General features: G+C 40.8%; 1 protein-coding gene across 1 annotated transcript in view; it reads right to left on the bottom strand.

Moving 5' to 3' along the window:
* TBXAS1 (thromboxane A synthase 1) overlaps nt 1-12,450 on the bottom strand; it is a gene marked incomplete at both ends in the record, with an annotated part of 227,535 nt that overhangs the window by 142,129 nt on the left and 72,956 nt on the right. Inside the window, one exon of the mRNA XM_082280876.1 lies at nt 5,725-5,777. Within this exon, the coding sequence (XP_082137002.1) occupies nt 5,725-5,777 (53 nt within the window). The remainder of the gene's footprint in view (nt 1-5,724; nt 5,778-12,450) is intronic.

The following is a 12,450-nucleotide window of genomic DNA, read 5'->3' as shown; positions in this document are numbered from 1 at the left end:
AACAGTAATTTGCTGGAGCTACAATCACAGCAGCTTGCACGCACCGTGACTACAGAAACAAGCATCAGCAACATGGTGCAGGTGACAGGCAGTGTCCTTTGCTGCCTTGCCAAGAGCACATAAAATGCCTGTCTCATACAGTTGGACTTCGCACTCTCTTTCCCGAAGTGTGAAAGATTACATCAGGTCTTTGACTTACATTGGCTTAAACAGCTGCAGTAGACTCGTGGAGGAATTAGATGGAGGAAACAAACTTGGGAGAAAGCGCTACAGCGAGCACATGCCTGCGGCTCAGCCACCCCAGGTCATGTCTGGAGCCTCAGAGAGGAGTGGGAGGGCTTTGCACACAGAAGAGATCACCACTTGCACCAAAGGTTTCCATCCAAATGGGTATGCCTGCCCTGAGGGCTGGAACTGTGACTTATTGGTGGGCTTTTGAGTTCTGTCTGTGTATACATAGAACACAAATGTCCCTGGACCCTACTGGGACAGTCAGAGGCTATAGTAACAAATCAAGAACCATCACAGAGTACACAAGCTCAAGTTGCACAGTTCTCATGGGAGGTCACAGTCTACACAGCAGATTTGTCTGTGGCTATGAGCTGCTCATTAATAAATACCTCTGACATTACTAGTACACTAGGTATCAATTTGCAATGTTCCTGAGAACTAAGTACATTTAAAACGTGCCAGAATTAAACCAGTCAACTAACGTACCGTAAATTTGGCCAATAAACTGCAGCCCACAGATCAGCTTATGCAGAATGTAAAACACTCCAATAATGATCAGGCAGCCACAAAAACTATTCCACCTGTAACAGTGACACAGATTCCAGCTCTCAGAACAGTGTGGTATGCCATCTTTTGGGTAAATTTTTAGGCTTCAGTCCCACAGAAGGTTATGTTTTTAAGACCAATTAACTCTAGAGACAAGAGGAGAAGCTGATGATGATATACCCAAAAGTGACTCCCAGGGCTTGTTCCAGCAGCTTGATTTAACCACTGGAGCCAACTATAACCAACACCTAATTATGGTTAAGTGTGTGGATTCAGACTGAGATGTAGCATTGTACCATGAATTCTGCCCTGGAGTTTCTGCCAGGAGTTTCAGTTCTTTTTGGGTTTCAGTTCTTTTGTAAAAGACAACTTTTTAAAAAATAGGCTACTATTAACAAATCCTCATAGTGATAATAATAATAATTTTAAAAAAGGCACCTGAAAGTTTAACTTAAAAATATTAAGATTGTCCTATTGTTCTGTCCATTTATGCAATAATATTTTCCATTTCAGAGGGAATGGCTAACACATTTCACAGGAGAGCAACTAAACTGTCTACATACAAAGTGCTATCAAAAGAGGGTAGGGAGGAAGGAGAAATATTTTTCTCCCCATTAACTTCTTCCAGGTACAATAGAACTAGGTGTTTATGTGTACCAACAGCACTAAAAATATTTTTAAGGCACAAATGCAATTGTTTTATGGGTCTGATTCAGCAAGTTAGACAGACTTCTGGTTAACCTGAAGCATGTTGAGTAATACCATTGACTTTAATGTGATTACTCATGTGTTCAAAGTTAGGGGTTCTGCTGTACCATACAATTTGCAAATAGTTAATGAAAGAAAGAGATAACTCTAACCCACAACAGCAATTCTGGGGCTGGTCAGCAATCTTAATAGACTCAAAGAACCTTATCACAACACATAAAGGAAAAAACAGTGAGAAGAAAAAAAATCTTGATGAAATATGAAAGACCTGACACCACCCAAAAAATACACTGCTCTTTCAGAAAACAAAAATCTAGGCAAGTGAGGCTACCAAAATTCTTGTCATGTTACGAGTGAAACAAACTACGAAGAGCTATGAAACAGCAACATGAAGCTTGTTTTTCCCTATAATTGTCCAGGTGTGATTTTCTCTAGCTGAAATATGAAAAGTAAATTCTTTAAAATATCAAACTAAAGGAAGTACCACAAGAGAGGTAGTGAGTCCACTGACCACCCCAGTGAAAAAGAGGAAATTAAACAGGATAAGATTTTTTCATAAAACTAAGGTATCTCTTTATATAAGCCTTCAGAAACAAAGATGAGAATACTTGTCCTGGGATTACTTTTTCCACAGAAAGCAGAATAAAGCTAGAAATAGAGGGGTTAAAAAACTTTGTGAAATTAAAATAGCAATAAAGACATCATTTCTTCAGTTAAATTCGGCCCATGAGGAAGACATCAGCTGCTCCCTGCAGGAGGAGATCCTGCCCTATCCACCTTAGGCTTGTCCCAAGGTATTTGATGAGGGCAGAAGGAAGGAAAAGGCTTTGAGTAAAGTTCCAGATGCCAAGTCCCAGAAACACATGTCCCTCTTCCATCCACTAAAGGGGAAAGCCCCAAGCCCCACCAGTGACAAAACAGAGCTTGTACTACAGACATCTTCAGACTTCTCACAGCAGGTTGAAGTTGAGTGTTCAAGTCAATAGGGTTTTACCTGCTGCAAGCTATTTCAGATGCAAAACAACATAAAGAAAGAGTGTCACCCCACAAATGGCACTGAATTTTAATCTGTTCTCACTCTTTGATTACACACAGTAAGGTCTGTGTTATGATCTCTTACATTCTTCCCCATGCCCAAATGCATTGCTACAGTCAAAGGCAGAATAAGTTCCATCATCCCAGAGCAATCAGGGGCTGTGTCATATTTTCTACTATCACTGGTAGTATATTGTTGGACCAAGAATATATTACTTATTTTGGCAGATTTCTTTAACTCCAAATCAGCCATACATGCTTACAGTTCTGTAAAGCCATAATGATGCAATTGCAGTAGAGTGGTCAAATGCATATGAAGTGTATATAGAAAGTAAAACTATCTCTCTCTATATACCTCTGCTCACATTGTAGTAGTTGCTTCTCTGATTCCATAAAATATATTGTCCCTCTTTACTTCTCTGTCTGCTTTTATCACCTATTTGCAAACAGTAGCCATTAACTTGCAATTGAAATGGAACAATTGGGTATGGTGGAGATGAAAATAAAGTATCAAAGCATCAATATTCATCCAAAAATGAGTGGTGTAAATCACTAACTTCCACAGCAAACAGGGCTACTCTTCTGCAGAACTCCTATGTGAATAGAAGAATATTCAAGGCAAATCTCAATACGTATCAGTACATTGTTTTCCAAGTAGGATTTTTTTAAACTCTGTTTTTGCTATGATGAAATAGCACACATATTTTAGACGAAGCATTTTTATAGAAGGTACTCCAAATTATAGCTAAATCAAAGACTACCACTGTTGTAGGACCTCTTCAAAAGTCACGTCAGTGGCTTGGATTTCCCTGTTGAATAGAAATGCTCCATCTCTGCTTCTGCACCAAACCAGAGCTGTTTGTTTCTGCCTTGGCCTCCATCTTGGGCCACCTCTGTATGAAAACAGTTTTCATACACAAACTGACAACTGAGGACTATTTGCATTGTCTCTCTTTATAAAATATCAATACCATCACCTCTCCTTTGGATTTGCACACGGGAGCGAAAGGGAAAAAAAGCTTTTGTGACCTACAAAAGCCTTACTTGAAATAATTCTCTCCGACTTGAGGCCTTTTGGAATGGAAGGGATATATTGTTTTGACTTGATTAAAGCTGAAAAGTTGATTTGACATCCTGTTGTCAAGGAAACCAATTCACACACAAAAGAAAACAGTTGTGATGGTATCATTCAGACTATTCAAGTGACCTTAGGAAGAAAAAAAGGCTTCAGTTCCAAAGATTTGTATTCAACTCACTTCACCACTGTAGAAATAAAGATCATTGCTCTTTATGCTTATTGGAAAGCAGTTTTCAATCTGGGAAAAGAAAAATGCCACATCTTCTTCCATCTGCCAGATCCAATACTTTGCTGGGAGTATACACATAAACACACCTACCATTTATTTGCCTATTTCAAAGAACCACAGAAAGAATCACACTGAAGACTTACAGGGAAGGAGAAGGAATTTCTTTAATTGACAGGACTGTGATAAATACCCCCTGACACATACCCCACCTATTGAACAGCAGCTCGCAAGCCAGGTTTTAAAACATCCTCCTTCAACTGCAAATAGACCTTACCTCAACCACAGCATTGTTTGCATCCAGCTTTGTTTTCCTGGGAGACATCAAAAAGCAGCATTTTTTTCTCTGCTAGCCTCCTAGATGCCTCACAAATTGAGTTTTCCATGCATGCAATAAATGAAGCATACTTATGCTCAATCTGCTCACACTTCCTACCTAGAGAATCCTAAAGAGGCAGAACTATCCTGGCTGACCACGACCACCATCACCCAGCTTTGAAGTCCATGCAAGTCTAAGAGAGGTTTCATTCCCTAACAGTCTGTAAGTAGATTGGAGAAATGAAACATTCTATCTGCTCACACACTGTAATTATACATCTCTTTCTCCAGTGACATAGCCTTGCCTGGCTGAGTGAGCAGACAGATGACTAAATAGCAACTTGTCTCAAATTCAGCTTAGAAAAAAAAAAATAGGGATGATATTAATAAGGAGGAAGTACACTGAGGAATGAATGCCAGTGTTCTTACATTATTGTCATTTAAGGGCATCACACCAAAGGTCACAGAGATAATAAGCCTCAGTCACTTTCCATTTGTTACACAACATACAAATTGCCACCACATTAATGAATATCTTTTCCCATTCCTGGCTAGCCAAGACACTGTATTATTTTCTCCTAGACAAGTACCTAAGCCTTGGAATTCATTATTTCCATCACTTCTTGCAGCACTTTGTCCTTAGGGCTGAGCATAAATGCCACAAGGTGGCTGTGACTAGAGCATCAAATGCCTGAGCCTGACTTCTTTCTGCTAGAGCTTTTTTGCTGGAAGAGCATAAAGAGCATATTGGTATCTTTTGTAATCACATATGTACACACCCAGACATTCATACATGCTCTCTTACAAGTGTCTTAAACTCCTTGCAGACCACAGGAGGGGGGGGGGGGGGCGGAAATCGACATTTTCTATATTTTGTGGATATTGCCTGATAATTATATATTGAAATAATAGTTATGCTACAAACATCAACTGTCCACAACAATAGAAGATACCACAAAACAACTACATTTCCACTTTAAATGATGACAACTGGAAAGTAAGTAGTTCTTAGAACAGAAATGACATTCAGAGAAATGTGGAAGGGCTTCTACGAAGAGATACACTGCTTAAACCCTCTTTACTTCCAATAAACTGCTAAGATAGCCCAGCTGAGCTATAGAGAGAGGAATGCCTCATTTCTAATCTGTACTTCATTGTATTTTAAGTTTAGGAATTTTGCATAAATACAGATAGCAACAGCTGAATCAAATTCATACTGTTTCATAAACTGAGGGGGTTTTAAGATGACAAATTATTATTTCCACTGTTCACTGTAAGTATAAAGAATATGCAGATAAAAAGAGAATATTGAAGGCTGGTAGCTTTGTACAGTTCTGAAAAGGACTAAACTTTATGTGCATAATTAAGAGAGAGAAAAAATGAAGTCCAATGCCAAATGCTGAACTAAAATAAGCCAAAAGTACTTGCTGCATGTAATCAAACATCCTCCACCTCTGTCCCCGAGACTGAAACACTGCACTCTGCATTTTGATGAACATCTTGATATTTTCTCCTTTCTCACTCCACAAACTCAAAGAGCAAGAGCCAGAAAGAAGAAAGCTGATAGCACTGTTAAGCTTACCCACAAACAGGTCCATACTCCGTTATGAGTTTTGTGTGGTTTTCCCAAAAACCCTGGAAGAAAGAAAAATAACACAGTATTTTAGAGAAGTGCACAGCAGAAGCTCTATTACACACTGTTTCTAACACACACAAAGCTTTTAACCTCAGCCAGGAGAACCATGGTATTAACTCATTACCTCACCTTTCTATCATTGTCCACATGTGACATACACAGAGTCTAGAAATGATGTCTGGAAAAACAAATCCCAATCCCAAAAAAGAGCTGGACAGCCATGAAGCACGTTTTCATCATGGTTTTACACTCCAAAATCTGTTACTATTTCATGATTTATTCTTTTTAAGCTAATTTCATCATTTTCGTCCTGACTCAATTTTTTTCGGATATGCGAATGGGTGGAAAACTAACAGAGAAATTAATAAGAGTATAAGTATATTACTTACTACACAAAAGAGAAGCCCAGGGAATATGGCAAGGTCATCTTGTTTTGGTTTTAGTCACATTATTTAAAAAAAACCCCAAACCTGCCAAGTCAGAGTTTAGCACAAGGCAGTCAGCTGCTACACTCTACAGAATAGTAAACAGCTTTATTTTTACAAATTTTTTGTATTTTTACTGTGCTTCATTTTCATAATTGATGAAAATTGGTATCCCTTTATCTAAAGAAACCTGCCACTATACTAAATTATTAGTGTCTTAAATGAATTCAAATTGATCAATCTAGAGAAGGTGTGCAAAATATATCCCCAAAAGTGAACATAAAAAAATCTGTTTTAATGAAACCTCAGTATTTGAGAACCATACTCCATTGTGTTTGTAACTTGTCTATGGAAAAAGTAACACATTTGATTGCATTAATCTGCATTTATATTAATGGAAGAAAGACTGTCATGATCTATCTTCATTCTTCAGAGAAAATTCACTAACAGTGTAGAATACTTATGTCTCATACTGAATCTTTCTTAGTTTTTATGGCATACCACAGAATATTAGCTAGAACAATACAAACTACTGTAAATACATCTACTGCTGACATAGATAAACAAGCCCATGTCATGTGTGTATGCTTTGAGAGCATTTTACCACACTAAGCAAAAGAAAATCTGGTAACCAAAGGTAATGATCTGACTTAGCACCCTTGGGTGCTAACTTATCGTCCCAATTAGCAAAGCACTTGCCACCACCTACACTCCTCCTCTCATGGAGACCCTCAATTATTTTTTTCTTCTTATACTACAGTAGTGCTTTTTTTTTTTTTTTTTTTTTTTAAATCCTGGACTCGTAATACTTTTATTCTGCAGGACAATACCTCTCCAGCTTAAGGCAAGAACTCTAGGTTTTCCTTTAGCTACAAAAAAACACTGGATGACATGTAAGAAGACACTACGGATAAAATTACGAAAGAGGTGGATTAGATGACAGCCTGAGGAGAATGTATATTGCCTGAAAAGAATATATATTCTCCCCTGAAAAATTCTTTACTACTAAGGTAAGCAGAAAAGCCTCATCCATTAGCAAACTAAGGTGGACAAAGCCTTTGTAATACCACAAATACACATACAGCTAACTCAGAAAGGCTTTTATCTGCAGACACTGCGGGAGGGGAAAAGGCACATATACATTCACACCGACCTGCATTTTTGCTATAGAGATACTCCAGCCACTGCAGGATTTCAGCCTGCAATTGCTATGATTTCAGCATTATAAAGGTTGTCTACTGATGCAAGGGGGAATCCTGGGGTCAAATTCCCCCAGCCCTGATCTCCAGGAGGCTGTTTAAGGCTGGCACAGCAGGCTCAGCCCACGGGCACGCTCTGACCGCTGTGCCCAGGAGAGCAGCCCCAACCTGCACAAGCACAGCTGACATTTCCAGCCATGCCGCGGCACCAGCGCCTCACAAGGCACAGCTCGAGGTCACCGGGCACAGGCACACAAGGGGTGCAAAGCGCTGCTGTATCACAGCTGCACTGCTTGGTCGGGGCAGAGGAACTTCCAGTCCTGTGGGACAATGCCAAATCAGCTCTGCTCTCCAGCCCACTTCCCTCCTAGCCTGAGCCTTCAGCAAGGACACCCACACTGCAGCCTGAACCCTGCCTGCTCACTTGTGCTTTGGATTGCAAGCACACACATAGGTATTGCACTTGCTGTACCCACCAGCTGCATTCCAGTGAGCCAGCAGGATATTAACATTTTCAAGAAGACTAGGCTTTAAATGATTCAGTGAAAAAGCCTTCCAGAAACCCAGCTTCTTGGAAGAACTGCTTCTGGCTCACTACAGTAGGGGGTTCAGGCAGAACACATTTCAAATCAGGTCTGTTAACCAGTAACTGGTTTTCCACCTCCAGGACTCCTAAATAATTGCACTGGCTTAAAATTAACCACACTTAATTTTTTTTTCCCCTAAAGTGAGAAGTCTAAGCCTGCAGGATAGGGGAAGAGGAGTTGAAAAGCACCTGGGAAAGACTGTGAGAAAGCATCCTCAGGAGTAAAAGCAGCTTTCATTCTCTACGCTCCAGGACACTTTCTCATGCCCTGCACACACACACACACACACCACTACCTGCCTCCCAGGTTAACCCTGGGACCCACTGCTGTCCTGGCCTCCTTCAGGGACCTGGTAAGCACTTGGTAGCAGGTCTTGTGGTAGCAGGCCTGGGACAGAGAAGCCAACAGCACACACAGAACCCTACAGAGCTGTGGTGGCCAGAGTGTAGGCAAGGCAGAGAGGACATGCGTGTATCCCTTACACACCAAGGCACACCTTTCAGCTGGAGGAAGCTGGAGTCATAATAAGGCACCTGTGTTTGCTCTTGATAGCCATGAGGAAAGCCAATGAACCTACATGGACTCAGAACAGAGTGAGGGGATATGCCACGTGCACACAGCTCTGCCAGTTTTGCAGCATCATCCCCAAACACAGCTTCCAATAGACAGGCACCCTAAAAACATCCTCCTCCTCCTGTGAGTCATGTCTGAAGCACAGCAAGCCTCATAAGTGCTTTAGTAACTTATTTACACTGGCTGAGGTTGGTTTGCTTCAAGCAATTATTGCAGGCTTGTCCACGTTTATAATTGCACTTGTACTTAGTATCTATGATATAACCAAGCACCAGCTCACCACCAGCTGCTGTTTTACAAAAAAATGGAAGTAGAGACCACCTCTCTTTGCTTCCTTTCCTCATATTTCTCCACTGGGTGATCTTCAGTCAAATTCAGAAATGGTACCTGCTGGCTTGTACCCAGTGGCTTTAACCTCCCTAAACCAGGAATCATAACGAAGCAACATGGGTATTAGGAAGAGGGCAATCAGGGAAAAATATGTATTCCGATTTTTTAGGAAAACAGAAGGAAACAGAAAAGCAAAACAATACACGGTATGATGGTATGACACCATGGGCATCAGGAAGAACTGTAGCACATTAAACACCCACTAGTAACAATTAAAATCATAGTTAGCAATGATGTTCCAAGTTTTAAAAAAAACCATTTAAGGTTTTTCTTTGTTTGGAAGCTGCAGAATGTGAATTAACATCATCAACTCACAAAACGGTTGGGCCAGTGGGGACTTGTCACACTGTGGCCCATACAGTGAGGTACCAGCCTGAGGACAGTCCATCATCAAACAAGATAATGCAGGAGTAGGAAAAGCTTCTTCCCCTGAAGAAAGCATATTTTACAGCATCTGGTATACCATGGAAACAGCAGCTCAAGTGGGCTGACTGCTGCACACCCAGAAGGTTCTTTGTTTACATGGCTGGCAGTTGCCTCCCTGCAGGAAATTTGCATTCTCCCTTTCCTCTGAGCACATATCATCAGCTGCATCTGAGGATAGAACCACTCACAAGGCCAAATCCTGCTCTCAGGGATAGAGGTACAAACCCCATGGAAGAGAACAAGATCTGGGTCTGCATCAGACAGAGCACAGTCTGGTAATTGCCAACCATTTCTCTTGAGATACTGAATGTTGAAGCTTCAGCTTGAGCTGCATACATGAAAGCGCTGCAATTGCTCAAGTGTTCCCTCTCCTTTTCTTCAATAGATGCTGCCACTCCAAGACAGATACTTCAGCAATTTCCTCCTCATTGCATATTCACCTTGCTAGTTGCTCACAGCAAGGAAAAAATCTGCAGCAATGTCATCTTCCCTCCTTGCTGAAAATGGCTGTAGGCACTAAGCCAAAGTTTTCAGAAAGAGGCAGTATCTCAGAGAAGCAATGCACTTTGATTTTTGGGGTGTTTAACATGAGGCATATCCAAACTATTCCTTTTAGTTGCTCAATACCTGCAGATCTTGTGGCTGCAAATGGGAAATGACTCAAATTGTATGGAGGATGCTTTGAACATTTCAGCTTCCTGCAGGTGGAAAACAAATGATGTGGTTTATGAACTTCAGTATAGTCCTTCAGGGTCATGAGATAAAATGGTTTAAAGAAGGCCACAAAGCTGGGATCCAGCAGATGCATGCTCCTGACAGTAACTCAAAATTTGGACTCTGAAATGGGTCCTAGAGAATGCCATGAGGGTAGCCCTTGAATTTTGTAGTGTACTGAATGTCACAAAAGCTGCTGAGCTCTGGGGAGATGGATGTGATGAGCCCATCAAAATTCACTGTAAGTGGGAAACATTACCCATGCAAGAACAGCCAAGGGGAAAAGGCTTCTTTTGTTGCTGCCTTCTGAAAAGTCAGATACTATCTGATGTCAGTCACTTTACCAAGACACCCTGGATTCAACTTGTGACTCAGAAGCCAAAGATGCCATACCTCATAACTAGTCCCATATATGCTCCACGCTTATTACCCTATATCAGATGTGTGATGCTCTGTTTCATTGTGATATTAATAAGCACAGCATCATTGTTTGCGTGCACACCTCATATCAAGAGATAAAAAATCTATACAGTTATTTATGGTACATAATGACAATGAATGACATTTATGGATCAGATTTTTTAGCCTTCAATGGGCTTCCGCACATCTTTTTTCCTTAGACCACCTGAAAAAGAGAATTGCTAATAATCTAGCGCCCAAAATTATTTTTTTTAACACAAGCTAACCTTTAATTAGAGCAACCTTGCATCAGTCTGCAACCCTCTTTGAAGGAATGACCCCAGACTGTACATCATCTCCAGTAATAATGCTAGTGAAATCACTAGGATGCCAGCAGACAAGAGGAGGAACACAGCATGAACTTCTAAGCAGCCTGATTCTGAGCTATGTACATAGTTTGTTTCCTTTGATCGTTACCATTAATGGTTGTCCTCTGTGTGTAATTTGGTTTAATTTATGTGTGTGTCATTTCAGATTTTAAAAAACACATATAGCCCTTCTAAATTTATTAAAGGCAGCCTTCGTACCCTTAATAGTTATTAAGAGAGGTTAGTGTTATGTAATTAAGTTAATCTCATCTGTAAAGGCTAATTAACTGAACACTAATTGAATCTGCATATGAAAATTTGGACAACGTGATCTCATTACACATTTTTTTTAAAAATTACCTGAACTAAACACCAAACAAATTGTAAATTTCTTTCCTTCTACCTTTTCAGATCTTTAATAAAACCTAAGTGGGCAGGTTTATTACTGTGTGCTGTATTAGTCCTTGCTGTCCTTAACACAGAGCTGTTGTCTCACTTCAGAGAAACTGCTTCAGTCCCTCCCTGAAACATGGTTATTTCCCCTCTTGTGTGAGCTCTTCCTTTCTTTCTGCCCTTACTCCGTGCCTTTCATTACCCTGTTCTTCTTCTGTCATCCGTTACCTCTCCCACTCAGAAAGGGCCAAGGTTTTTGGGTTCAAGTCATATGACAAAAAGGATAAGAAGGCATCCAGATATCATCTCAACCAATCCTATCACCCAAAAGGATCAGATGGCACAATACAGTTCAGTCATGCCCATTCAGCACCCCAGCTTAAAGCCACCTCAGCAGCTTTATCAGAGCCCTACCTTCTTGCCCCCAAAGACCAATCGCCAGTGAAGTACTCATCTCATCCTTTTTCACCTGGGTGTGTTGGCATTACAAAAGCAAGACATGTTTTGGACCCTTTTCAGCCTTTTCTTGAGACATTTACCATTTCAACCAGTCAGGTTTCCAAACAGGAATTAAGAAAAGAACATCATTCTTTCTGGTATTTGCTGTTTCTCCCCATTGACCAGGTTACTGGCTGATTCTAATAGGCTGGTAACTGAAGAGTTGGAGGGAGGGGAAGACGAGCAAGCTAACACACAGTTGCTAGCCTGACCTCAATAGCATGCAAGATTTCTCAGTGCGTGGGACCAAGTCCTCAGATTTTCCTCACAAACCCCATCATATGTTTTTAACAGCAGAGTTGAAAGCACCTGCACTGTGCAAGTGGCATGGCTGGATGGAGCAACTCCAGCCAGTTAACAGTCCCTCAGGCACCCCATGGCACCCCACTTCACAGCAAATACTTAATGGAAAGAGGGTCACAGGAATGGGAAATGGGATACACTGCTTGCTCTCTCTCTTTGGGAAGATAACGTATTTTGTAGATGAGGGAACAATGAAAGATGCACACAGATTTCAGTAATGCATTTGGTCTGGTGGCTGGTGAACCATGATCACACCCAAAAGGATGAAAATCAGGATAAAAGAGAAAAAACAGTAAACATTGAAGCTGTAGGGAAGTGAGTATGGACTGAGTAGAAAGAAAAGGTACAGCCAGGAAAGGAGGAAATCCACAGTCTTTTCAAGGGTCAATCCTGAGAC

This window comes from Coloeus monedula, assembly GCF_965178545.1.
Source record: "Coloeus monedula genome assembly, chromosome: 4".
Lineage (NCBI taxonomy): Eukaryota > Metazoa > Chordata > Aves > Passeriformes > Corvidae > Coloeus > Coloeus monedula.
The sequence above is the reverse complement of the archived record's forward strand: the minus strand, read 5'-3'. Positions and strand labels throughout refer to the sequence as shown.